The sequence below is a fragment of the Lissotriton helveticus genome, chromosome 1_1, assembly GCF_964261635.1.
Source record: "Lissotriton helveticus chromosome 1_1, aLisHel1.1, whole genome shotgun sequence".
NCBI classification, from domain to species: Eukaryota; Metazoa; Chordata; class Amphibia; order Caudata; family Salamandridae; genus Lissotriton; species Lissotriton helveticus.
The window spans coordinates 271,317,280-271,344,938 of NC_136057.1; the positions used below are offsets into that span (position 1 = coordinate 271,317,280).

Genomic DNA, 27,659 nt, shown 5'->3' on the forward strand with positions numbered 1-27,659 from the left:
AGCAAGCCGGGCCAAAGACGCCTGAAATGGCAGAAACCGGTCCCCGGAAGCTTGTTTCCTTCCCAGTGTAAGAATTGGCTTTTGTAGTCTGGTCTGCCCTGTTCCCATGATGCACTGGGCCAGGGACAGACTAATTTGCATACAGCCAGGTTCTGAAACTGGGATGGTGCAATGAGCTAAAAAACGGTGTTGGATCTAGCCCTGATCTCTTGACTGGGTGAGAGTACTCTGCTTAATTCAGAGACTCTGTCCATCACCACCCCTTGTTGTAAATTACTTTTAGAAAGTTAGCCTTTGCTCGCCTAACTGTTTCAGCCCGACTCTGCCAGGATGTGTATCTGCTGTCTGGGTTTGTGTGAGTGACAGGGCTGGGAGATTCCCGGGGACAGGCTGGGAGATTCCCGGGGACAGTCGGCGTTACCAGGTGGTGAATAGGGTGCCTACTCCAGGATGGGTGGGCGGAGTGGTCCTTGACTCTGAATAGGGTTGTGCTCCCCCACCACAATGCTGGCCCCACCTCCTGCGGAGCGTCTGATGTCCCTGCCCTGCGCCCTGAAAGAAGACGGCAGCGTCCTGTAAACAGAGTACTCCAAAACCGGGTTGAACTAGGCGCAGGCCCCCTGGCCTGCAAAGACCAAAGAAACGCAGTATAAATGTAGGAGCTCTGCTCCTTACAAATCAGATCCAGTTTTGACCACGACGAACCTCTGCCTGACTAGAAGGACCAAGAGAAGCTGAAGGACGGAAACCAGTCTGTATCCTGTAAGACTGGCCTGCAGTGGTGCCTTGCTGAGAACGGAGAGGAAAGGACCAGAGAGGACTTTGTAGACTTGTGCCCGAAACGATCTCCAAGGGCTTGATTGCAAGCTTGCCCCCTGAACGGAAACCCTGGACCATTGGGTTCTATTCTGCTTGTGCCCGTCTGCTGTTGGGCCTTAGTTCTTATTCCCTCGCCAGAGTTGTGACTCGGGTGCCTTCGTCCCTCCCAAAGTCGTGACAGCTCAGAGCCTGGTCGCCCCGCCGCAGAGAGTCCCGCTCATCCCTGAGCCGCTCTTCGCTCCAGTGCCGGGCCGCCCGCTCTGTCACCTCGCCTGCTAACGGAGCGCGTTGTGCGCCTCTCATCTTCTCCAGCCGGAATCTGCACGGAGTGCATTCCACAGCCTCGGACGGTCCGTACGTCGTAACGTACCCGACTGTGTCGCTTTGCCCTCCTGCATACCAAGGCTCGTGCCGCACCTCAAGAAAGGCCTCCCCGTACAGTGGTACTGGAAGCCTGGTGCTGCACCCGTCTGCCCGAGAACGCGACGCCCCTCACTGATCCACGAGTACGACCTGGCGTGCTAAGTAGTACGTCCCGCAGGCCTGAACGGCGCCTCGCCCCGTGAGCTGCATCGACCCAGGATCGCAGCAACCCTCCACAGTCCTGCTCACCCGCCTCGCACCTTGAGGGGGCCCGAGCCGGAGAGATCCTATGGAGAACCGTCGGCCTCGTCCCGGGTCCGCCCTCACCAGTAGCCGCGCCTGAAACGCCTCGGACTTCCAAGCAAGGTACACTTGAACTCCGTCTTGAGTTCTATCGGATCCAGGGTCCGCAACGTTCTGTTTTCCCTGTCATCATACCTTGCTGAACGACGAACATTAAAAGACTAATTGCCTATTGAAATCTGGTGGCCTCAAATCGCTAAACGTTATATGGTCTTGTGTTAATCCTGCATTTGAATATACCTTTTATATAAAGCATACGTATTTTTGATACAACCTTACGACTTGTGTCCATTTGTGGTGGGTCAGTGGGTTTACTGTGCGCGATCATAAATGCTTAACTTACTATCGCCCTGAGGATTAGCCTGGTCTGCTCGCGCCACACTACCTAGAGGGTGAGCAGGGGTTATTTGAAGGAGTAGTTCCCTTGCCCTGACTGGAAGCGAGGGTCCCGGTTTGTCACAAGTACCTACCTGTGCCAACCAGAGACCTCCGGGTCCAACATATCCCAGAAGGGATGCATTCGCCACCACTGTGTGCTCCGGTTGGGAAAGGGAGAAGGATCTGCTGCTGACCCAACGCTGGTTCCTGAGCCACCACTGCAACAGTTGGGCAGTGCCCTCCGAGATCCGGACCTACTCTGACAGGTCCCCTTGATGCTGTGCCTACTGGAACTTCAGGTCGCACTGCAGAGCCCGCATAGGCCATCTGGCATGATCGGTCAGCAGGATACAGGAGGCCATGAGGCCCAGCAGCCTCAAAGTCATCCTGACCGAAATCCAGGACAAGGGACGAAAGATCGGAATGTTATGTTATGTTATGTTATTGTTTTTTGTTGTGCGCACAGCTACTTCAGCTAAGAAGCGTCCTGGCGCATTTGACAAGGAGGAACATAACACAACAGAGAGAAGCGGAATACTAAAAAGGGACCACTCTAATGAAAGGCACATCAAAACAGGCTAAAGACTAAAAGGGGCAACTAGAACAGAAAAGTTTTCAAGGCTTTCCGGAAAGCCATAAGATCCTCCAACAGACGAACTTCCATCGGAAGAGAATTCCAAGCTAATGCCGCTTTTACACTGAAGGAGCGTCCCCCCATACGGCAGAGCCTGTATCTAGGGACTACAACAAAGGCCTGGCCTTGGGAGCGAAGGGTGCGAGTGGGGACATAGAAGGAAAGGAAGCGAGACAGGATTTCGGGGCCTATGCCTCTCAAAATCTTAAAGGTCAAGCATAGGACCTTGAAGAGAATGCGCTTCCTCACTGGGAGCCAGTGTAAGGAACGAAGAACACTCGCCACCGAGCAAAATCTGGGCAGGCCGACAATCGCTCTGGCCGCAGCGTTTTGTACCCGTCGCAGGCGGGTGAGCTCAGCCTGGTTAGCCCCAGCCGGAAGAGAACTCGCGTAGTCCAGGCGAGAGATAACAGTGGCCTGGATCACTAGCTGTCTGGTCGGGGCGTCAAAGTATTTGAGGACAGGTCTTAAGCCTCTCAACAGACCAAAACAGCAGGCAGCTATTTTTTTGGTGTGTCCTACGAAGGTGAGACCAGCGTCCAACCAGACTCCCAGGTTTTTCAACTCCGACACCGGAGTCGGGGTTGGTCCCAACTCTAGTGGCCACCATTGGTCACCCCAAAGCTCCACTCCCCTTCCGACAATCATAACCTCTGTCTTGGTGGCATTCAGCTGGAGACAGTTCCCTGTCAACCAGCTAGCCACCGCCTTCAGTCCGTCCTGAAACCTGGGGGCATCTACTTCCGCATCCCCGCTGAGAGTAACCGCCAGCTGAGTGTCGTCGGCATATGAGACCAAAGTTAGGCCCCACTGCCTGGCGACATCAGCCAGCGGTCTCATGTACAGATTAAACAACGTTGGGCTCAGCGAGGATCCCTGCGGAACCCCCATGGCCAGTGGCTGGAAATTGGACTTGAAGGGAGGAATGGCAACACAGAAGGAACGATTGCCGAGGAAGGAGCGGAACCACTGCAGGGCCAGGCCGCCGACGCCAATCTCCTCGAGCCGATGCAGGAGGATACTGTGGGAGACGGTATCGAAAGGTCTCCCACATATCATGTGGGATACCACGAATCATAGCCCGAATGACCCGGACTCGCCGTTTGGGAGGATAAAACCAAAACTGAGCCGTGTCCAGAACCGCTCCGATTTAGAGGAGCTTCTGAGAGGGAATCAAGTGCGACTTCGGCACGTTGATGGAGAACCCCAGAAAATGCAGGAGATCGGCCGTAGTCTGGAGGTGGGAGAAGAATGCCTTGGGCGAGCCCGCCCTCAACAATCAGTCGTCGGGCTAGGGGAAGACTGAAACCCCGGGTCTGCGCAGATGAGCTGCGACCATCGCCATCACTTTCGTGAACACCAGAGGGGCTGGTAATGCCAAAAGGAAGCACGGTGAACTGAAAGTGCTCATGGCCTACCGTGAACCCCAGGTAACGCCGGTGGACCGGCAGGACGGGGATATGATGGTAAGCGTCCTGCAAGTCCAACGCTACCATCCAGTCTTGTGGGTCTAGGGCAGACAAGACCGGAGCAAGTGTGAGCATCTTGAACTTCTCCTTCCGGAGAAAGTGATTGACGTTCCAAAGGTCTAAAATAGGATGCAGGACCTTGTACTTTTATGGAACCAGGAAGTAGTGGTAGTAGTAACCACGACCTACATCTGGCATCGGAACACGCTCGATGGCCCACTTGGCCAAGAGGGATGCAACTTCCTGCTGGAGATGTGCCAAGTGATGCCCCGACAAGCTGTGATACTGAGATGGCTGGAGGGGTAGTCTCGAAGGGGAGGGAGTAGCCTCGTCAGACTATATGCAAAACACCCCTGTCTGAAATTGATGGTGGGCCAGTGGGGGAGACGATGGCGAATCCTGCCACACACTGGCGTGCGGTGGGCCTGAAACACAGGACTAGGAAGGTTTGGAGGCAATGGCTGCAGGGGAGGTGGTGGACTGACCCGCCCGCTGGCCCCGTGACCCACCTCTGTGGGTCCCACGTCCGCAGCTGCACTGAGACAGTTGCTGCGCAGGCCTGTGGCTCTGAAACAAACGTGTTTGGGCGCCCCTTCCTTGGATACGAAAGGAGCGAAAAGCAAAGCGGAAGGAGTGCGCGAGGCCGAAAGCCCAAAGGACTTGGCAGTAGCCCGAGAATCCTTAAAACGCTCCAACGCACTGTCTGCCTTGTCGCCAAAAAGGCGAGTGCCATCAAAGGGCATGTCCATCAGAGTGTTCTGGACATCCTGGAAAAGCCAGTCGTCCTCAGCCAGGCGTGGCGGCGTAGCGCCACTGTCGAGAAAATCGCTCTGACCAGCGAGTCGGCGGTGTCACGGCCACAGCGAATCGTAAACTTGGCTGCATCTCTCCCCTCAGCAATAGCTTGGGAGAGCACCGTCCGGGCCTCCTCCGGACACTGAGGCAGCACCTGTGCAACCGTGTCCCACACAGAATGGGAAAAATGGCCCAAGAGGCATGCAGTGTTCACAGTCCGCAGGCCTGAACTGAACTGAAGTAAACATTTTCTGCCCAAAGTGTTAATTTTTTGAATTCCCTGTCCGGAGGTGTGTAAGGGAATGCGCTTGGGGACGCAGAGGCTTGGACAACAAAGCTCTCAGGGGTAGAGTGTTTGGAGAGGAAAATCGGGGCCGGGCAATGGCGTCGTGCCACGTTCTTATTTACAGGAGCCCCTGTGTTGGGCCTTGACCAGGTGCCTAAAAGAACATCCGAAAGTGCCATTAAAGGGCAGCAGCGGCACCGTAGCGGAAGACGCTGGCCGAAGCACCTCTGTCAGGTTAGCCCTGGCGGCCACCGTAGGGAGCTTGAGGTGGAGAGCCTCGGCGCCCTACGCAACACCACAGAATATGTACCACCCTCCTCCGTAGCCACAGTAGGAGGAGATAGTGTGCCAGGTTCTGGAGTAAATTCCAGGTCACCTGCATCCTTCATTTCCTCTTCCCAGTCTGGGTCTAACTCGCACTGGGCTGCATCTTCCAGTCCTCCCCGTCCTCCACAACCTGCCAGGCAGGCGGAAAAGAAGGTGGTGGATGGAGAAAGGGATAGAAATCCCCTATCGGCGTAGGAATCGGCGTCGATCGACACCGGTCCGGCACTGTCCCCACGTCGGGGTGGAAGCCGAGGACGGCGCCGTTCCGGAAGCCGGCCGACACTGTCGGCGGCACTGTCGACGGAGGTTGTACTAGGCCAACCGACATCAGCTGGGATCCAAGCATGGATCCATGGGGGTGTCTTGGCGTCGAGACTGGAGTCGTCGACGACATCGGGCCGGAGCAGACTACGTCGAAGAGTGAGGACCCCCAGTCGGACTCACAGGGCCCGTCGGGCCAACACGTGTGCCATGGCCGACAGGAACTCCTGCAGCTGGGTCAGAGTCGCCGATGGACCCAGAAAAGGCAGGTAAGCCATCGCCCATTGCGTAGGCTCCGCCGGAGCTGCGGGGGCTACGTCACCTTCACCCACAGCCATGTCGCGCAACAGGCTAGGGGAAGGCGAAGAGCGACATCGCTTCTTCGACTTCTTGTGCTTCGCCTTACCTGACTCAGAGTGCGAAGACTTCGTTGAAAGATGGAGCAGTCTCCCGGCCCTCCAGCAACTTTCGGGACCGCTCCTGCAAAGTTTTCGGAGCCAGGGCCGGCATTTGGGGCACGACTCAGAGTCGTTGTCGTGCTCAAGACAGTAGAGACACTCATGGTGCGGATCAGTCACCGACATCGTGCGGGGACAAGCCACGCAAGACTTAAAACCGGGCATCCCTATACACGAGGAGTCAAAAACTCGAAAAACAGACAAAAGTCCCAAAAATAACTCAGTCAAACAGTGACTGGGGGTACCGCTCTCTCCGGGTCTGCGCTTACTGGCACAGAAAAAGAAAGAACTGACATCAGCGCGCATGGACGTGTCTAAGTAGCTCCAGCGACACCATCTCGGCAACTAAGACACCAACGACGTACGTGGAGCTGTACGATGACGCAGGGGTAATGTTGCTGAAAGCTTTCCAGAACCAGTCTGACGCCTCGGGGTTATTCTAAGGTAAGGATTCTATCACTAGCGTGTTTCTTTCAAATACTCTAACCACCTCCAGAGACAAAAAGTCTCCTGGCACAGTACGCCAGTGTTTGATTCATTTATAGAGGGACTCGGAGGGCACCTAAAAGGTGCTCCCTGAAAACCTACCCAATCGCTAGTTTGTAGCGGACAGGTCAGCACCAGCATGCCACTTTCAGATATGTATATGAACCCCTGAGGTGGGAGCCTTGTGCCCTTGTGTGTCAGAAACAAATCCTGCTATGGGTGGAGGTGCTTCACATTTGCCCCCAAGAAGGAAGAGCATTCAAGGATGGTGAGCCTCAAAGGCTTCCTTCCTTTGTTTTGGTAGCCAGGACCTCTCCAGTTACGGGAGATGACCCCTGACCAAGCCCCATTTTTGGCAGCAAGGTCGGTGTGCAAATTAGCAAGTAAGAGAGGTGTGCCCCTTATCAGCCAGGACCACCCCTAAGGTGTCCTGATCTGAAGTGACCACCTCCTTTAAAAATCCTCCATATTGGTTGTAAGGATTTTAGCCAATACAAGTAGGGGTATGCCCTCTCCCCAACAGGAGTGGACATACATAGGGTGTAGTCACCCTAAAGTTAAGCAGCCGATTGGCTACCTACCAGGACCTGTAACACCCCAAATTGAGTATTTGGGGGGACCACTGAACCTTGATCTGCAGATTTCTGGGGACCTGGCGAAGAACCGTGCAGCTATGAAGACTACAGCAGACAACTGACTTGGCCGCAGCCCTACCGACCTGTCTGCAGCACTCGAAGGAACCTGTTCCATTAGGCGACAGGTCTGGCAGACCCAACATGTTCCACACCCTGGGAGGACTGCCTGCTTTCTCTAGAGACCAAGAGCTCCCAAGGACAGCGGCCCTGTCCCCAGAGAAACCAACAAGAAAAGCCCCAGCACCATGGTGAACCGCACAACCAGACTTCACCGCCACTAAAGAAGGTTTCCCAGCTGTCCTGAGCTCGAGTCCATCCCAGAGTGACCTCTCCTGGACTCCACGACAACAGCTGCAGCCTCAACATGAAGAGTACCCCAACCGCGAACGGCAAGACTTCACCGACGTCCAAAGACACCCCTGCACCGCAGCCCTCCGTCCTTGGGGAGCTCGGCCTACGGTGTCAGTGAGTTCCTCAGAACCCCAACTTACCTCTAGAGAACCGGTTTCCTTTGTCCAGTCTTCTGGTACGAGCCTGCTGCCTTAGTGCGAAATCTATAGTCTGTGTTACTTTGAATTGGGCCCCCCACGCTGTGTTGGCACACTGTATCCGACTACCTTTGTGTTGCTGCGTGTGTGTGTTTGGTGCTGCCTCATAGCCCCCCAGTGCTCGTCTTAACCCCCGGAGATTGAGCGCCCCCACCTTGAATTTTAGCTACCTGCAACCGGCACCTCTTTGAGTGTCCCAAGTCTCTATTGGCTAACATTGGGCCCAATTGGACGTCTGCACCTGGCTCTTGCCCAGTGTTGGTCCTAAAACCCAAAGACTGGATCTGTAAGTTGTGTACTTACCTGTCAAATTGCAGAATTGTTTTCTTTCCTTAGGTTAACATTGAATTATTCTAAAAATGCACTAAGTGTCATTTTTTATACTTACAAATTGTGATATTGCAAAACATATTTTACTAAGTATCTTTGGTTCTATGTAATAAACATACACAAAGTCATCGTTGTACAAACAATTGGTCTCTGATTAAGTCATTGAGTATGTGTAATAATTTATTGCCTGAGTGTGTACAACTGCTTAACACAGCCCTCTGATAAGCCTAACTGCTTGACCACACAACCACAAAAGAGAGCATTAGTATTATCTACTCTGTAAAGCTTCGAGGGATCCACTGGACTTTGTGCACCCTATTCCTTACTTTGATTTAGTCTATACAGAGCCAGCTTCCAACACCCACTAGTGATATAGGGGTTTTATAGGAGGCGTGGCGACCTAAAGGGTCAGTAGCCCATTGCCTACTAACCTCCACTCCCCTAACACCCCTAAATTCAGTATTTTGGGGAGCCCTCAGCACCAGAGAAGCAGATCCTGATGAACTGCGAAGAAGAACACAAAGAGCCGCAAAAGCAGAAGACTGAAGAGAGCCCCTGAATTGGCCCCATCTACCGTTCTTAGGCAAACTTGCACCAAAGACGTCTCGTCCTGCAGCTGTGTGCCTCCAAAACCTGGGAGTACTGCCTGCCTTCAATAAAGACCAAGCCCTCCCAAAAAAAGGTAGAACAGTTCCCTGCATCCTACAGAAACTCCAAAAGAAAAGACTGAGGCCTGCCAAAAACCCAACACCAGAAGCCACCACTGCACTGGTCGCCTTCGGCCAGAATTGAAGTGAGCCACCCCCCTCCAGATCTTGAGTCCATTGTGGTTTCACCCCTTGTGGACTCCTCGATATAGTCTGTAGCCTCTGCACGCAGGCCCCCTCGACCGCTCAAGGTAAGAAAACCCAATGCCTAAAGTCACCTCTGCATTTGTTGCCCCTGGGTCATGGAGAAGAGTACCATGGGTGACACTTAGCATCGCAAGTATTGAACATCCCTGTTGGTTCACCCACAGTGGCATTCCAGCCAGAGCCTGCAGCCTCTTTTTGCAGTGACCGATCTCCTTAGAAACCTATTGGGCTTCCAATGTTGTTTTGCACCCTGCACCAGGCCGCCCTTGTGCCACGGATGGTGTACTGCTGGTGTTTCCTTGAACCTTGACCACCACCCACCCCAACTCCTGCAGATTGGTCTTGTAAGTCGCTGTACTTGACCAGTTTTCAGAAATTGTTCTTCCTCCCATAGGAGAACATTGCATACCTCAGAAATTGCACCATGTCCTCTTTTTAAAGTGAAAATAATTTATATTTAAAAACGTACTTACCTGAATGGTTTTCGCTGATGCCTAAACATACATAAAGATACTTGCTATTTTTATAAATTGGTGTGAAATTCCTTCTTGAGTAGTGCTTGTCATTAATTGTTTATGAGTATTTGCAAATATCTTTCATTTCTCTGTGTTAAGCCTAAGGCTGCTCGACCACACTACCCACTAATAGAGCACTTTGGGATTGCATATCAAGCCTCTGTCCGCTCACAAGAGACAAAGAGGTCATCATTTGGCCTGTGGCAAAAGGTGGATGTAAATCGATATTACAAGGGAAAATGGTTCTACTACATGCAGCCCTCTTCTAAAAAAAAAAAAAGCAACAGGAAATCCTATCCCAGTTTCCAGAACGGGGCAAATGTTTACATGGTTAGCCCTCAGCTCTCAGTGTTCTTTATCCCGAGGCCTAGGCCTCCTCTCTATGTTGAAACATTCTCCAATACACATAAATAGTGGATTCTTCACACAGTATATCAGATACTTAATATACAACATAAAGAGCCGGCTTCCCACAGACCCTGATAGACGAGTGTCAAACATGAAATGGAAATAGTGAAGGTGAGGTTAAAGAGAGGGAAGTAGGTAAAACTAGTGAGATGAAAAATAGGAAGGTTGCATATAAATGGGAATGGGGAAGAGAGAGAAAGGAAAGCTAGAGACTAAAAGCGAGCAAGGATGATGATAGAGGGTACAGACTGACGGCATGGGAAGAAGCACGAAGGGAGAAATATGAACTGGGAATTAAAATAACAGAAAAAGCAATGAAGAGACATGGTCTTACAAAGTAAGATTAGGAGGGAGGGAGAGAAAACATTCAGTAGAAGGAATGGTGATGTAAATGAGCTGTCAGCAACACATGTGGAGGAGATTAATGAGGAGTGAGCACACTGTACCCTGTTTTGTAGTACTGATATGAAGTGAGGATTTGAGGTTTCTGGCTGCTGCAAAGAAACGGTGTTCTGAGGTAGATTCATGACCTGCTGAAGAATGCTGGTGACTGCATCTGAGGGCAGCTGAGAGAGAACAAGAGCACACGGCCTTAGAAGGCAGGGCAGCACCTGAAAACAAAGAGGAGATTAATGAACTAAGGAGACACCAGAGTTCAGTGCAATTCCAGACAGAGCAGATCGCTTTGGTGCCCTGCTAGGGAGGGTGAGGGGAGGACATAAGCAAACGGTAACATTGCAAATACCTAAAGAAATCCTATAAGATGTCAAAGCAGTGCCCCCCCTTAGCCAAAAGATGATTTTCCTTTTCAACTGGGACTCTTACAGTTTGCAGAATCTTCGCAGTGTCGTGTGTCAAAGGAACATGAAGGAAACTAACATCACAGGAACATGCAGAATGAACCTAGCTCAACATTCCTAGGGCTACACCTAAATATACCCCCCAAAAGCAAATGCAATAAGTTGCTACTTAACACCCAGGGAAAATGCCAAAGTTGAAAAATCCAGTAGTATGCTCTTTGGTTATAGGAAGGCACAGCTTTCAAAGCATCATCCATCAAGCCTCACTTTCTTCTACAAATTAGCAAACAAATACATAAGAGCTCCTGTGTGCATGTATCTCAGGCAGTAGATCTTACAGGTAGCCAATCTACACTCCAATCAAATAAAACAGGAATTATCCAAAGAGTGGAAACTTGGCTCATGAGCATATGCCTGCCATGAAAATTTGGGTGAAGAGATGATAAAACTTTATTTGCCATTCAGCACAAAAAAAGCCTCCCACCCAGCAATTACAAAAGGGAAGCTATTAAGGGTGCTCCATGTCAATTCATTGTTGATGCATATCCTTTCCACAATGAGATCTAACTAAAAATGTTAACCTCATTTTAATCTCGTCCACTTTACCTCGTCCTGGGCATCCTTTTTCATCAAGAAAGACAGGTTGTGTGCTGTGGAGCTGACGAGTGAAGCAGCCTGTTCTAGGCTAAGGTAAGGAAGAATTCGGGCCACCATTCGCTTTCCTTTCCGGATGCACATTATCTGGACAAAGAGGTCATCATTTGGCCTGTGGCAAGAGGTGGATGTAAATAGACAGTACAAGGGAAAATTGTCCTACTACATGCAGTCCTCTTCTCAAAAAAGCAACAGGAAATCCTATCAGAGTTTCCAAAACCTGGCAAATGTTTATGTGGATAGCCCCCAGCTGTCAGTGTGCCTTCTCCCGAGGCCTAGGTCTCTGCTCTATGTTGAAACATTCTCCAATACACATAAGGGGCCACACAAAAGATACTCCTTTCTTGCACACTCTTTCTTGATAGCAAGACCATACTTGGTAAGGGGGTGTACTTGCGTCACTAACTACATGCCTGATACACTAAAACTCAACGATGTATACTTTCCTCATTGTCAACTATGTGGATATGAGAAATGGGGCTATAACTACTTTAAGAGACATTATCCGCTTTACAAAAAGGAAAGCAACTGCTCTTTTACTGTCTTGAATTGTACTAAACTATTGTTTAGCTAGTTCCTAATTAAATGTTTACGGGGCTACTTTAAAATCCAGTTCTTAAAATAGTGTTACTGAAGCTTGTTGCACATCTTGGTATTTGCTCTCATTGGTGAAAAATCTAACTAGGTTGGAAGTCGATACCCTCCCTTCTGATTATGTCATGCTCTATAACCAAGTTATCTCATGCTCAGAGTTTTTGGTATGCGGAAATCTGCATGATTTAGGTGTACATAGATCATTAATTGTCCATGTTGTGACTTGGATATTAAGTCCTGATGCTTCAGCATTTTCTGACTTATGTGGCCATTTCGTTAGGCACATGCTACATACTGATGGCAGGTAACAAATGGTTACTTAACAGTAATCCTACGTCTCCTTTTGGGACTTGTCACTGAAATCATAAGCACTAAATAGATCCGCCCATGAGAGGGATCCCAGTGCACTTTTTCCAATGTGTGTTTCACATTCGCCTTGTCAGAAAGGCTAAAAAGATGATAGATCATTAAGCACCATGGTAATGAGTTGTGTCGTCCCAGCTGTTCACACCAAACTGGTGTTGTCAGGATGGCTAGAGTGTACCCTGAATTCAAACATTTCCCCAGGTTTCACTCTACACTAAACTATAAATAGGTAGACCTCATTAATCTCTGTCAAATTAATAACTTTCCTGTGACATAACAGTGTGCCATTTCAGGGTTAAGCTGAATCATATACCTCACAACCATTCCATCCTACCAAAAGGCCCAAGCCATTGTCTCTGCTCTGGGAGCAATTTTCACACCTGCTCAAGGGTGAAGCACGGGCTGAGGAAAGCAGCTAATGCTAATTAGCCTATTGGAACTTTGGGCACGAAAAGCATTGTTTTCTAAAAGTCACCCTTCTTGTATATTTATTACAAACTCCGCTTCACCAGTGAATTGGGTTTTAATAAATACATAAAACATTGGTTGATTGGTAGTTAGGAAAATAGCATTTATTTGTACTAAAGCTTTTCTTATATAGAAAAAAAGTCACAATATTTACAATATCAATAGCTTTTAGTGTCTAGTCACTCTAGGAACATGCCAAATTTAAATATTTACATGTTGCACTTTTAAATACAACGTACCCTACCTTGTGGGCTGCAACTACAAGACCTAATTAGGAGTGAATTTATATTTAACAGGATGTTTACCACATTTCAAAAAGAGTGATTTTGGCAAGTCTATCTGAAGCTGAAAAAATGTAGCATCTTGGAAAAAGTGTTCCAGGATCCCACGCACGGGCAGTGCTACGCAGTACCTATGATTCACAATGTTGGTCCCCTGAAGGAGAACACCCCTTTCATTAGAGTGAGTTAACCAATCATTCCATCCACGCAGTATTCTTTCTAGAGCACTTATTGTACAAGTTACCAAACATCTTTAAATTTACTCGACAAAACATTCATTCACCTTTAAACACACTGGAAAAAACTGTCTGGCTATACAGATTTGGGTGATGCGTTTTAGCCTACTACTTATGGAAGTACCAGTAACCCGGGTGCAGTGATATAAGAACTTCCCTCTCTGAATCTTGTCAGTTTGTTTACATACCATATTTCTTGCAATGCTTCCTTCCTAATAATCTTTTTCACAGTATACTTCCATACATAGTCCTCAGGTCTATGGTCATTGGGAGGTCGACTGCTTCATGAGGCTTTCTTTTTATGCAGGCATTATTCTGCTGACACGGGTTTGCCACAGCATCTCCACTGCATTAATCTTGATGATCTTGTAAAGGATGTCATTCACCTACTAATCAAATAACCTTGCAATGTATAGTCTGAATTCAGAGTTGTTGTGGTGGGTGTTGATTAGATGGTGGGCTTTTATTACTACCAGGAAATTATGAGGATCTATAGATGGTGCCATCTCATTTGCAGCATCACTGGGAGGATAGTCTGGGAAGTTTCCTTTGTTTCATGTGAGGTAGACACTGAATTTCTCTTCCGAAGCTGGCTCAATTCAGAGCAAATTGCCAGAGGTCCAAATCAACAGACAGTTGGTATTTGCTATTTACAAGGCATGTTTATCACTATGGCAACTTTAAAGACCATAGACTTCGAGGACTTACCCACCCGTATGTTCCAGAATAACTGTGGGAAATAATGGTCAGTCCTGCTCACAGTTAGCTCTAGAAAGTAAAGACAGTGCCATTACCCCCAGTACAATGACGGAACTTTCCACACTGTGGAAAAAGGAAAACTCTCAGAACTGGTGCAACGTACAAACAGATGCAGACTGTGCAGAGTTTCCCAAGCACAGTATCACACGTCATATTCCCCGCTTTTGGAGTCTTTCAATCTCTAAGCAGTCTCCTTCATTCTACCTCAATTTATCTGTTTTTGCTCACATACTCAGTATGGATAAGTTACTTACCTGTAATCCTAGTTCTCTTCCAGGGGTATCCTCATCAAAATCATAAGCACATTTGCAGGATTATGATTTCTGCTGTGCATTAAAGCAGTTTTCAAATGGGTTTTCTCTCTCCCTGCTTTATTGGAATTGTATTTGTGTGCAAGGGAAATTCTTACAACATTGCTCAGTTTTTTCTAGTATATGAAAGGCTGCATTGTGGGTTTATTGATATATATATATATATATATATATATATATATATATATATATATATATACTAATATTATAAAGAGAGAGCCCAAACCTTTGAGGCGGGTAATCTCAGGAACCACAGCACCAATCACAACACCCAATACAGCGTTGGAAAGGGCAGTTGCAGCAGAAGGACATAGGCTATGCAGACTCCCACCATATACATTTAAAAGGTAAAAGAACCGTGCCAGCAAAGTAGTCCCTTGTGGGTGTGTCTGTGTTGTGCTGTGGGCTTGTGCTGGTGGCGTGACAAACGCTGGGGGCGTGTGGTACGTTTCGCCCTTCATGCCATGTCTCATATCGTGTGCTGCGGGCGTGGCATTACGAAAACGTGTGGTACGTTCCGCCCTTCATGCCATGTCTCATATCGTGTGCAGGGGGCGTGGGCGTGTGCGGGGCGCGGCATTACGAGAAAAAAAAAGTGAGCGTACATTCCAGCTCCGGGTGTGCTTGCTCCACGCTCCCAGTGCCGTGCACCTGCTTTACTGTATGTAGGTCAGGCATTGCGCTATTCCCAAGGGCCGGAAGGAGCGCAAACAGAGGCCATTGTGCAGGAAATCTAATCTCGCCTTATCGTCCGGTGACGCCTGAAGCGCACACTGGAGATTTACCACTTCTATTGCACACAGGCCTCGCGCGACGCACATCCGGAAACAAGGCCCGCCTCCACGGAAATAGCAAGAAAGGGACTGTCCCTCCCCCGTTAAGTACATTGCTGGCACGGCGGGCCACATCTCCAGCAACATACTCCTATTGTTTCACCACCCATTTGAAAAATGCACAGGTCTCTCTCATTGATGGCCAGCACCGAGATACACTCTTAGACACAGCTCCCGCCAGACGTTCTATGGAGGGTGCTCACATATTAGGATTTAGGCATTTGTTATGGTAATTTTTATTGGGCAATATTTCGTGTTCTGGGGGCGTGACCAATGGGCGCGACAATCGGCCGGCAGCAATTCATACCCTGACAACGTCGGGACGGGCTGTATATATATATATATATATATATATATATATATATATATATATATATATATATAACGTATATGTGGAAACCATATATGTAACTATATATATATATATATATATATATATATATTATATCCATCAAAAGGTTAGCCCGAGATGAAAAAAGGCCACAGGCAGATCGGTTTCTGTTCCACTTTTATTTGGGTCGAATTTGCAAGCTGGCAGCATACAGGAATCAGCATTCACAAGTTAAATAGCCAAACGCGTTTCAGGAGAATTCCACTCCCTTCGTCAGTGGCTTGTTGCTGTAGTAGTCAGGATATTTTCACCTTGCACCTGAGTTATCAAAAGTCCCGCCCGTGTGGGCGTGGCCAACCCCGTGGCCTTATGGATCTTGCAGTGCAGGTAAGTGCTGCTCGAGTGAGTACCAGTCAATACTAGAGCAAAATTTGTTAAAAAGAATTCCCCCAGTGGGTTGAAGGCTGGAAATTGTAAACTGCACAGCCTCTGCCTTTTAATTGACGCCGGGAACTTTCTGCCTTCTCACGGAGTCAGCTTCACCTGGCATCCAGAGCCTGCACCAAGCAGGGGGCCTCTTTTCGCGGCTGGACTGCGCCGCTCACATCCATCAAAAGGTTAGCCCGAGATGAAAAAAGGCCACAGGCAGATCGGTTTCTGTTCCACTTTTATTTGGGTCGAATTTGCAAGCTGGCAGCATACAGGAATCAGCATTCACAAGTTAAATAGCCAAACGCGTTTCAGGAGAATTCCACTCCCTTCGTCAGTGGCTTGTTGCTGTAGTAGTCAGGATATTTTCACCTTGCACCTGAGTTATCAAAAGTCCCGCCCGTGTGGGCGTGGCCAACCCCGTGGCCTTATGGATCTTGCAGTGTGGCCTTTTTTCATCTCGGGCTAACCTTTTGATGGATATATATATATATATATATATATATATATATATATATATATAGTTACATATATGGTTTCCACATATACGTTTTATATGTTTCCGGGGTCCCACGCATGGGCGGGAATATTCTTGTGCTTATGACTATTGAGGAGGATCCTCTGGAAGAGAATTAGAGCTATCATTGCAAGGCTATTAGGTTAGCCGACGAATGACTTACTGAAAAGGGTTGCTGTTTTCCTTATATCTGGGAATAGTGCAGCGCATGATACTTTTGATGGAGAAAGAAGGCCAGAACACCAAAAGGCATGATAATGTGTCCCCACTGTCACATCACTCGCTCAAGGCCTGCATGTAGATTCCTTATCCATACTTCCAAAGCACCACTCTCATTTTGGACATTGAGCCTTTTGATTACCCCTGCTTTTTAGATATTTCAATTCCAGTCAATTACATGCTCCCTTCATTCATCTCACCATACCATCTCACTGAGAGAAACTTTATATTAAACCACAATGCAGTTCTATCCTTAGATCCAATACTGACATAGATCCCAGAGTATAAAAACAATTCTGAGTCCGAGCACTTTAGAGTGTGCTTACAGTGTAAACTTTCAGAAACAGTTTAAAATACACCAATTCTGTAAAGGTTTTGTTACATAGAACTTTTCCTGCTACACCAGTGCCCATCACTCCCCTCGATGAAACCATGATCTTGAAGCCTTATAAGAAGTGACGCTGGTGCTTCAGAAATACAACACTATAGTACATTTCAACCAGATGCCAACCCTTTCACTTACATCACTGGCACTGTTTGACAGGTGGCAGTTTTAAGAGCATTTGGTCACTCTTTTACAGTAAATTGTTTTTCTCTGTTGAAATGTAATTTTTGATTTTGCCTGGATCTCTCCTCAGTGAGGTCTCCTAAATTTCAGCATTCTACCTATCAGGGAAATCAACAGGCTATCTCTTACTCATTGCTCCCAACTTGTACACCAATGTCATAAAGTTCCTGCCATTTCTGCTCATCAATCCAGTGATTTCTTTGGATATAGCACTTTCATCCCATAAACCCAGAAGAAGTGGAGCTTTCCCCTTAGGGGTGACAAATTGCTAACTATGGCCATAATACGTGTGTCTATGGGTGATCAGAGAATGTCACTTTCATACCTCTTGCATGTCCCTATTAACACATTCCTTTCCTGCCAACTCTACTTAAACTTTGTATGTTCGTCACACAGTTCTCATGTTGCATCCCAACTGTACTAAGCCTCAAATAAACTCATACTGTTGCTGGATCTGCCCACTTGCAACTCTCCAGAATTAGCCTTCATTTTTTTTCTTTTGTTAAGTTTATATTGTGTTGCTCCATCACAAGGAGTAACAGAGCACTTTACCTTTTGCTCAATCAGTCGCTCTCATGCCTTTTGTCCTTTATTTACCTCCTGTGTCCCAGAAGTAGCACCCTTCAGATTTTCTGCCCTCAGCAGTGCTTCATGTCTTGCCTTTTGTTCATCATTTATCTTTTGCACCTCCTTCCTCTCCCTTTTCCTTTCCACCAGGTCCTCACATATTGGGACATCCGTTTACCTTGCACCTATGCAGCTACTTCGTTTGTATGGCCATTGAGCTTGGCTCACCTCTCATGTCCCAATGACTTCCCCCTCAGGTTCTCGTACATCTCAAGGATTTTGTGCTTTCGCTCTTCGAGCGATCCAGGCTGCTCCTCCATGGGGCTCTGATGGTAGCGCCGTTCATAGTCCTCAACATCCAAGAGGAGAGTGAAGGTCTAAGGGAGAGAGAAAGCCTGTATAAAAAGGCACACCACAAAGGTGGTCTAAGCATTTTGTCTGGTTTATTATGGAGCAAAAAAAACGTATTAGAATGGGTTGGAAAGGCATCTATGCTCTCAGCATTAAGGTAAAGGGACAGTCTAGAATATGAGTAAAGCCATATTTCATATGTCCTTATAGGAGACAGAACCTCAGTTTACCACATATTTTCCAATGTCATTGCATACCTAAACTAAGAAAGTGGCTCTATATACTGGACCAAAGTAAGGTACAGTGTTTATAGAGTCCCCAATCTCCAGAGGTATAACAGAGGCTAAAGTCAGATCTGGCCTTACTCTCTAAAGTGGTAGCTTGGTCGAGCAGTAAGGCAGTATCAGAGGACAGTGTAAAGCATTTGTTGTACACACTCATTCAGCAAAAGGTTTCACACACAAGAACTGAACTCTAGGCCAATTGTTTATATATCAAAAGATATAGTTTTTTTTTTTTAGAAATAACAGCTATCAAAATATACTTTTCTCAATATGAGTGACTTTAGGTAATTACTTTGCAGAAAGGCAATAGACTTGGTAAGTACAATAGTTACTGGGGTTGCAATAGGCAACACAATTCTAAACACAATTTAACAATGAGCTCAATGGGTTTTTCCACATAAATGCAGTTGATTACTTTCAGGATTAATTTTCTAACCACATGACTGAATCCTAGATTTAGTCCCGGGACCTAAGCTGTAAACAGTTAAGTAAAAACGTTTTGGTTACAGTTGTCATTTTTAAAGGATATAAATGTATTTTCAAAGTTGACACTTTTCAGTGAACAACTAGCAATGTTATCCTATGGAAGGAAATTCAAGTCACAGGTAAAGTAGGTTCTCGTTACTTTTGTAATCCAGTACTGGACCCCTAGGTTCAGCACTGGGACCTCTACCTATAACTGTTAGGAACATAAACAAAACAAAAAGTGAGACAACAAATCACCGAGGGTGCATGCATCAGGTGTCTAGGTTATCTTCCTGGCGAGGTCGCGGCAGGGCTAGTGTGTGTTTATGGTGTGGGGCCTGCCACTTTACTTCTCTGCGCGATTACGTGGTTGTGGAAGTGACGCGTTGCATGCGCTGCTTTCCGCGTGGTAATTACCACCCCCCCTCTGTTTGGGGGGAATGTGAGGAACCTGCTCAGCCTAGCGATTGCAATTGGAGTGGCATGTAGAAACAACACAGTATCAGCACCTAGGTGGCTCCTTAAGTGTCAGGTCCTGCTTGTTGCATCAGGGGTGCCTGCAGTGTGGCATCCGAGCGTGTGACATTTCTCTACATTTTGTCCCACGCCTGGGCAATGGGATACTTTCGCAGCCCTGCCGTTTCTTCCCTGCGTAGGGTGGTATCCTCCGCCCGCGCCCATACTTAAAGGGAATTCTTCCAGTGTGATACCTCTGGCGGATCCTTGTGTTTCCACCTCTTAGTTAGGAGGCGCTTTGCTGTAACGAGGCCCAGGTCACGAAACCTGGAGCTTACTTTATTAGCCTTGGTTCTCTTATAGAGCCCCAGAATGCAGACCTCCCATGTGGAGGACATCACATTGTTCTTGCAGTTGGCAAGTATTTCCCGTATCGCTCGCCAGTAAGAGTGAAGCAGGGGACAGGACCACAGCATGTGTAGTAAATCAGCGCCCATGTGACGACACCTAGGGCATTCGGAAGTGTTGACGTTAAAGTATTTATTAATTTTGTCCGGCGAAAGATAAGCCCCATGTAATATGTAAGTTTGGATAAGTTTGAATCGTGAGTTACGTGGTACATATGTGGCACCAGCTATGACGCGCTCCCACTCTGTGTCCGTCCAGGGACGGCCTTTGTCCAATATGTGCAGAGTTTTTGTAATGGTTTCAGGACGTGTGTGAGCAGGGCGCGCACCAGCCAGTGTATCACATGCGATCCCTCCCCCATTACATGCAGGTACTGCAATAACTGATGAGTTGGTAGCTCATTGGTCATGTCGCCCCACTTCTGTGTAAATGTTCGCATAATGGCTGCGTGTAGAAGAAACTGACCCGCTTGCAGCCCATTATCCGCCGTCAGTGGCGCGAAAGGTAGAAGGGCGCCATCCGCATACAGGTCTCCAAGTGTCTCCACACCCACTGCAACCCATGGTGCCAATGTCGTGTCTGTGATAGGGACTCTGCCTCTGGGCGTCACAGAGAAGCGGTAATACCGGGGCGTATGGAAGTGTGTCTTTTGTGAGGTGAAGGCTCCTTCTGAAACATCTGTGGGCCAGCTCGACATGTATTTGTGACGCGCGGGGAGTGTTACCTAGCGGATGAAACAATCTGCAGATCTGGGCCAGCGTCCAAGCTGTGTCTCCGGTTGCCATGTCCGCCAGATTCTTGCCGCTACGCCACTTCGCAACCCACTGTAGTTGCGCCGCTAAATAATATAGTTCCAGATGTGGGACTGCCTAGCCGCCACATTCCGGGGGTGCATATAATTTCTGTAGTGCTACCCTAGGCCACCCCGCATTCCAGATCAGGCCACAAAGCATCCCCTCCAGGTCCCTGAAGAGTTTCACTGGGATATATACCGGAAGATTCGCAAAATAATATAAAAGCCTGGGTAGTACTATCATTTTGGTTAAGGTGACACATCCCCTCACGTTGAGTGGCAAGGACTTCAGAACTGCATCTGTGCCCTAATCGAAGAGACAGCGCGAACCAGGTTACCCTCCAATATATCTGACTGGGTCCTGTAAATATATAGTCCCAGGTATCTGAACGTGTTCGGATACCACGTAAGCGCAGTACCGTTAATGATTATATCAGTTGTTGCCATATCCCCACAGAAAGAGTAAGCCCCTGATTTGGCCCAGTTTACCCTGAGGCCAGATACCGCCTCAAATCTTTAGAACAGAGCTGATATCTCGGGTGGTACGTCATGAAGATCTCGTATATATATATTAGCAGGTCGTCCGCATATAGGGACACTGTATGTATTCTGTCACTTAAGGGGATACCCCACTCCATGCCACCCTCTTGGAGAAGAGCCGCCAACGGTTCCATGGCCAGGGAGAAAAGTAACGGAGACAGGGGGCACCCCTGTCTGGTTCCCCGCCTTACTCAGATTTTGTCTGATAGGAGCCTGCCCGTGCGAACCCGCACTGTGGGCCGCTGATATAACAATTGTACTAGCTATAGGTAATCATCCCCTAGCCCATATTTACCTAAGACCGCCACAAGATAAGGCCACTCCAGCGAATCGAATGCCTTCTCCAGGTCCAGTACCAGACAGCCAGATCTGGGCCAGTGCTCCGTAGCATATTTCTGGACCCGGAATAATCATCAAATGTTTAGGGAGGTGCTTCTGTTGGGTACAAATCCATTGCGATCGGTATGCACCAGGGTGGGCACAAACGGCGCAAGACGTTTGGCGATGGCCAAGGCAAGAATTTTCTAGTTTGTGTTAAACAGGGCCAATGGGTGATAAGATCCCAAGAGATCAGGGTTTCTGCCTGGCTTTAAAAGAGAAACTAGCATTGCCTCATTCTGTGTGGGGGTAAGCGTTGAATATTCCAGCGCTGCCTCGCATACACGCAACAGCTCTGGCACCAGTACGTCCGAATATGCTTTGTAGAACTCAGCCGGCAGTCCATCCGGACACGGCGCCTTGCCATTCGATAGGGAGTATATGCCATCCCTTATTTCCTCCGGTGATAAAGGGGCACCTACGTCTCCCCTTTGACAGTCCGTAAGCTGCGGCAATGTTAGTATGGACAGAAAATTCTGTATGTCTGTATCCGTGACTGTCTAGCAAGACCTGTATACTGTGGAGTAGTGTTCCTCAAATGCATGGTGTATATCTTTATGGGTGTGTACTATGACCCCTTGGGTGTTCTGTATTGCCGTCACGGGTGCAGTAACCATGTCTTGCCGAATCAGCCATGACAGCAGCCTACCAGGTTTGTCTCCCATATGGTGGGTGCGCGCTGAGTGTGCTGCGTAGTTCAAATTACGGAGTCGGTCTAGTAATCTAGAATGTTCATCTCTAACATGCCCTCCAATGCCTCTCCCTCCCTCCGAAGCAGGTCGGTTTCGAGGTGCGTGCGATCTGCTTCCAATTGCCCCTCATACCTGCCTGTGCTCCAAGGCAGTCCCCCCTCACCACGACTTTGAACGTGTCCCACTCCACCAAAGGTGTCGTGGCCGTTCCAGCGTTCTCCTTAAAATATCGGGGGATATTGGCGGCCAGTAGGTCTCTAAAAGGCGCATCTAGTAAAAGGTCTGGTTGCAGCCGCCAGCTCGGGATCGGCGGGCGAGGGCGTTCCCATGTCACATCCAGAACATGCGGGTTATGGTCAGAGTGCGTCCGGCCTAAATAGTATATCGCCGATACAAGGGGGAGCAGCTCATCAAGATCGTATGTCGGTCAAGTCGCACGTGCAGGTCATGGGCTTTCTTTAACAATGTCTCTTAAAAAGAACCCAGCTGTTAGTGAAAATATAACTAATGACAGAGGATAGATTTGAGGAGCTCGACCTCACCCCTTATCTCCACTTAAAATTCAGGGAGTTCAGGTCTTTATGTAAACTAAAACGTTTTAACATGGGGTCCCATCTCTCCAAACAAAAGCTCAACGAGCAGTTGGCAGAATATGCTAAGGACCAAGGACCATGCCTCTTAGAATGGTGAAGACCTCTCAGAGGGGGAAGAAAATGGAGGGTATCAAATGCCAGGCAAAAAGCGGGAGCTAACCATGTCAAAAGAGGCACTTTCCAACACGGTGTAAACGGGGTGGCTAGACTTAAAGGGGTTAAGCCCATCCTCTTTCTGCTGGCCCCTTCAACTGTGAGAGACTCCTGCACCGGAATCAGACACCAAAAGACACCACTGCCCGAGCGCCACAGCCTGAGGAGAAGTGGACCAAGGGTGAGCCTGTGTGCGTGGGGTTCTCAAGGGTCAAGCCTCTATGTAGGTGCCCCCAAATGGTCCCCCAGCTCCAGCTTGCAGCCTCCAGGTAACCGGACCGTTCTCCCATTGAGGTGAATGGGACAACCAATGCCATGCCACACCCCTTCACCAGGACGCCCAAGAGCCTGTTGATGTGACCTTGGCCCTTGCCCCATACTTACCTTGAGTCCTGAAGAACAGTCCCTGACAAGTTCTCGAATGCAATACATGTTTTTCCTTCATAGGATGACATTAGCGATCCAGAAAATGCATTAAAAGTCCATTTCTGAAAACTGTAAAAAATCATAACTTGAAGTACTTACCCAATTTCGATGATCTTGAAATTTAAATTTACATAAATGTGTTATATTTATAAATTGGTGCCAGATGTCTTTGAGTGTGGTCACACTTACTGCTTTTGTGTATGTAATAAATGCTTAGCAATACCCTCTGGTATGCGTAACTGCTCGGCCACACTATCCCCAAAAGAGAGCATGTGGGGTGTCATTTGTGTCTCTGTAATTGCTTTGGGGTTTGCCTGGACTCCTTATACAGTGTACCTCTTTTTGGTCCACTATATAAAGAGCCAGCTTCCTACATATACCACTAATCAATCTTGGCAAACCTGATAAATGAGCATGCTTAAGTTAATTGCATCTAATCCTTAGAATTACCAGGTCATCACTTCAAGAGGAATCTTACAATACTAGGCCAGCTCATTCTCTCCTGAGTCCTCCCAACTCTCTTCGCATTTTCTATAAATTGTCAATGGTCTTCCTGTACAGCTCTTTGTAGACAGCCATTATAAACAATAAAGTTGGGGGGCATGCAATTTCACCTTCTCAATGATGGCAAGGGTCTGGCGTTTCTTGTCCCGCACTTGCTTCTCCTTCGTTTCCTATTTAAGAAGAGAAAATAAATAAGCCCATCAGATAAAATGTTACTATGATGGCAAAGTGAGGCAGCTCTCACAGAAAACAAGCAATACATTGTACAGAAAACTTTATAGGAGTAAGGTGATGCCAACTATGTAATTCAAAGTCATGACGTCAAGGATAATGCACTTCAATAAGAGCTAACTGGTCACACTTGTAGTCTTTGTTTTATTTACTGGGATTTTGAGAATTGGGGACGACGCGAAAGATCCTCAAGTACATATGCAGTGATGTTCCTTCCCTTTCACAGGATGGGTTATGGCAGATTGGTTTGAGGCATTCTAATCTGGAGTTTGTGGGTGATAGCAAGAGAAATCTTGGAAACAAGAACTGTGCCTACGGAAAAGAAGGAAATTGGAGCAGGAGCTGACAATATTCAGTAACAAAGGTTCTTTATCACCTCATGAAATACCCAGAGAAAGAGAACGTTGCAAACACAAGGCCAGTGAAAAAAATTCAGGGAAAAAGGATTTTGATTAGAGAAGAGAAAATAAAGCATAGGGTAGAGATGAAAGGGTAAAACACTAGAGAGTACAATTGAAATATTCCCTGGTAAGCGGGGAAAATGACACCAAGATTGTACCAGAAATGCAGGGAATACTATCATCATAGCTCAGATTTTGGAAAGGCACAAAAAGAAACACTTGGCATGGACATGCACTTGGTTTACAGAGGACAGGGCATTTCCCAGTTTTTGATGGTTCTTATTTTGGGGATTTAAATTTTATGGATGCAACCCTCTGCTCATCAGCCTTGCCTCTCCCACTCCACTGTACATTTAGGAAAATACAGAAGACACAACGTGGAAGAGCCTATGGCAGAATGGAGAAAGAGCTGGTTAAAGCACAGGGCAAATAAGTAGGCTGTGTGAGCCGGTACAAGATAAAGACGAAAAGTAGGAAAAGATGATGGAGTACCAAAATGGGAGCAAAGCAAAAGGTGAGGATCTTTGAAGAAGGGTGAGTGTGAAGAGAAGCAGGCTAGAGATGAAGAATAAGTGAGACCATACACTTAAAGCACTAACTATTTATGCTGCAAATCAAATAAGGGACTTCATAATAAGGTTGAGAAGTTTCTCTGAATCTGTATAAACATCCTGCAGTCTAGTAATTGTGTGAGCGAGTTCTACAATATGAAATACCAGAGTCTTAAAAGCATGTCCCATATGAACAGTATCAAAAAGCTGGAAGGTACTGCAAGTCATGGTGGAATCCACTTTATTGCCCTGTATAAGTGTGGTAGACAGGGTCTGTTCCATACTTCGATTGGGGATAATGGCCATTATGGTAAATTGTAGATAAGCATGTACCAGACATTCACATGTAACATCACCCTTTCCGAGGTCTCAAGCCAGATGTACAGTGAAGTTCAAAATGTATTAATTTAGCAAGGTCAGAATAGTGGGGGGTAATCAGAACATGCAATACAATGTATGTATTTTTCGCTCCTTGGGAATGAAGGGGTTCTTCTGTCTAGGACTGCCTCAGTAGTACCTAGGAGCAAGCTCCACCTTAGGGCTGTAACCTCTCTACACTGGGTAACACTGCAAGGAGTATAGGTTGGTGAACACAACTCATTACTCAAAAAGTGAACAGCAGTGCCAATAAATCAATGTCCATTCAAATACTTATTTTTGTAATGAAAAGTAGCATTTTATTTCTAACTTTATACATGCAAAGCAATATTGAGACATACATAGAAAATATTAACACATTTCTCCTTTAAGTCAGGGCTCTAGTGTTCCACTGGCACCGTCCAACCCGCTCTTCATAATGTGGTAGGGGTTATTCCTCATTCACTGGTGGCCGCATCTAGGGTATGCTCACTAATTGTCCTTTAATCAAGAGGTCACTCCAATTTTTAACAAAATAGTCAAGTGTCTTGGGGCCCCAGTGCTCTTAGCAGCCAGTCCCTTTGGCCTGATAGGCCTGAAACCAATCTCCAACACCTCCAGCAGTAAGGAAGCTTGCATCGCCTCAGAGGGTGCCCTGTCCACAGGCACCCGCAATGCTTTGGTCCAGTTCGGAGAGTCACCGGCACGCGGGAGGTGCAGAGGCACACCGTACATATGTGCTCTACTCGGAGCTTACACGGCCGGCTTTAGTAGAGATCGGAGGTGCTCCAGTGTTCTCCTCTATGGTAAGTTAAGCGCTCCCCAAGGGATCAAGCCTCTTGGGTGGGGGTCTCAATGCACCGACAGCATTTCAGGTGCAATCCTCAATGTTTCCTTGTGACCTATTGGTCATACAAATTCACAGCAGGGATGTAACAAAGGCCCCGGCGGTGCAGGGAGACTCACGGGGTTACCCATACTGGAGGAGGCCCACAGTATCCAGCAATAACATCCACAGCGGCCCCTCTTGGCACAAGGGGGTCGCCGCAACCAGCACTGCACAGGCTTCACTTGCCCTGCACGGCACTCTGCTCATGACTGCCTTCCCAGCAGGCCTCTCCTCGCATTCAGGGGTGGCAGACTTGAATATGCACATGGGCACTGACCCAACTCAGTGCAGTAGTTGTGACCTCGCACTGGAAGGCCACTCGGCTGGGCTCCCAACTACACCTCCAAAGCTCTCCTATTCCTCGCAGGGCACACTGGTTGTGGCAAGGCGGCAGAGACTGGTGCTCTAGGATTCCGAACTGGCACTCTTGTTTTCCCTGGGTGATGACCCCTCACCCATCCTGGAGACTAGGAAGTTTTGGCCCCCATTTTTGGTTCCAGGCAGAAGTCTTACAGAGTTTTCCATCCTCACAAAGCCTGTCTGACTTCTTGTCAGATGACAACTTTTTGGGGTCTCAACCTCCCCTTCTTATAGTCCATTTCCAGACACCAAATGTGATTTAAGGTCTATGTCTTTTAATTTTTATGTTGGGGTTGTGCCCACTTTTCTGCTTCCTCTTAAAAAAGCAGTCTGTCACCAAATTTAACAGTCCGACAACGCAGGCCATGGGAGTTACTAGAGTTCACATCTGGATTTCAACCACAGCTATATGTGTATCAAAAGATTAATCCTGGGCTCCCAGCCCCACTCTTTAGAATTCCCATATACTTCCTGAGATGATTCAAGGCACCTTCCTTGAGATCTATCAATCAATCAAACCGCACCTTTTGAAGTGTACGGGGAGTCTCTCTCCCTTCTCCACTGTGTCCCACCCAGCTCAAAGGAATGCAGCAATACACACATCTGTCTGGGGGGAATTCCTCTACATCCTCATGTCTTCACCAGGCAGGCCTGGGGATTCTAAAATATAACTCATTGTCCTTCATTTAATGTACCATATCAGGGACATTTGCACTTGGTGTAGGCACATATAGGAAGCTGGCTCTGTATAAGATATTGCCACTAGGTAATAATACTGTGCACAGAGTCCAGGCGTTCCCCAAAAGTGTAAAGGGCTCAATGTAAAACCAAAAGTGCTTTATTAATGGTAATGTGGGCAAGCAGCCTTAGGCCTAACATAGAGGAGTGTAAGACATTTATTCACAACAGTGATCAATAATGGACACACGCAAATGAGAGGTTCGCGCGCAACCAAGATGGTCGCGTGAGCACAGGGCTCCCGGACCTTCGCCGCCTCCGCCGTTTATCCTGTACCCTATCCTGAC

The 27,659-nt window shown here is 47.7% G+C and overlaps 1 protein-coding gene across 2 annotated transcripts in view; it reads right to left on the reverse strand.

The window, feature by feature from the left end:
- PATL1 (PAT1 homolog 1, processing body mRNA decay factor) overlaps positions 1–27,659 on the reverse strand; it is a 203,851-nt gene that overhangs the window by 12,858 nt on the left and 163,334 nt on the right. For both annotated transcript variants that reach the window (XM_078666733.1, XM_078666817.1), the window contains exons 13-16: positions 23,956–24,015; positions 18,031–18,179; positions 11,276–11,435; positions 10,316–10,480 (exon numbers count right to left, since the gene is read on the reverse strand). In XM_078666733.1, the coding sequence (XP_078522859.1) occupies positions 10,316–10,480; positions 11,276–11,435; positions 18,031–18,179; positions 23,956–24,015 (534 nt within the window). The remainder of the gene's footprint in view (positions 1–10,315; positions 10,481–11,275; positions 11,436–18,030; positions 18,180–23,955; positions 24,016–27,659) is intronic.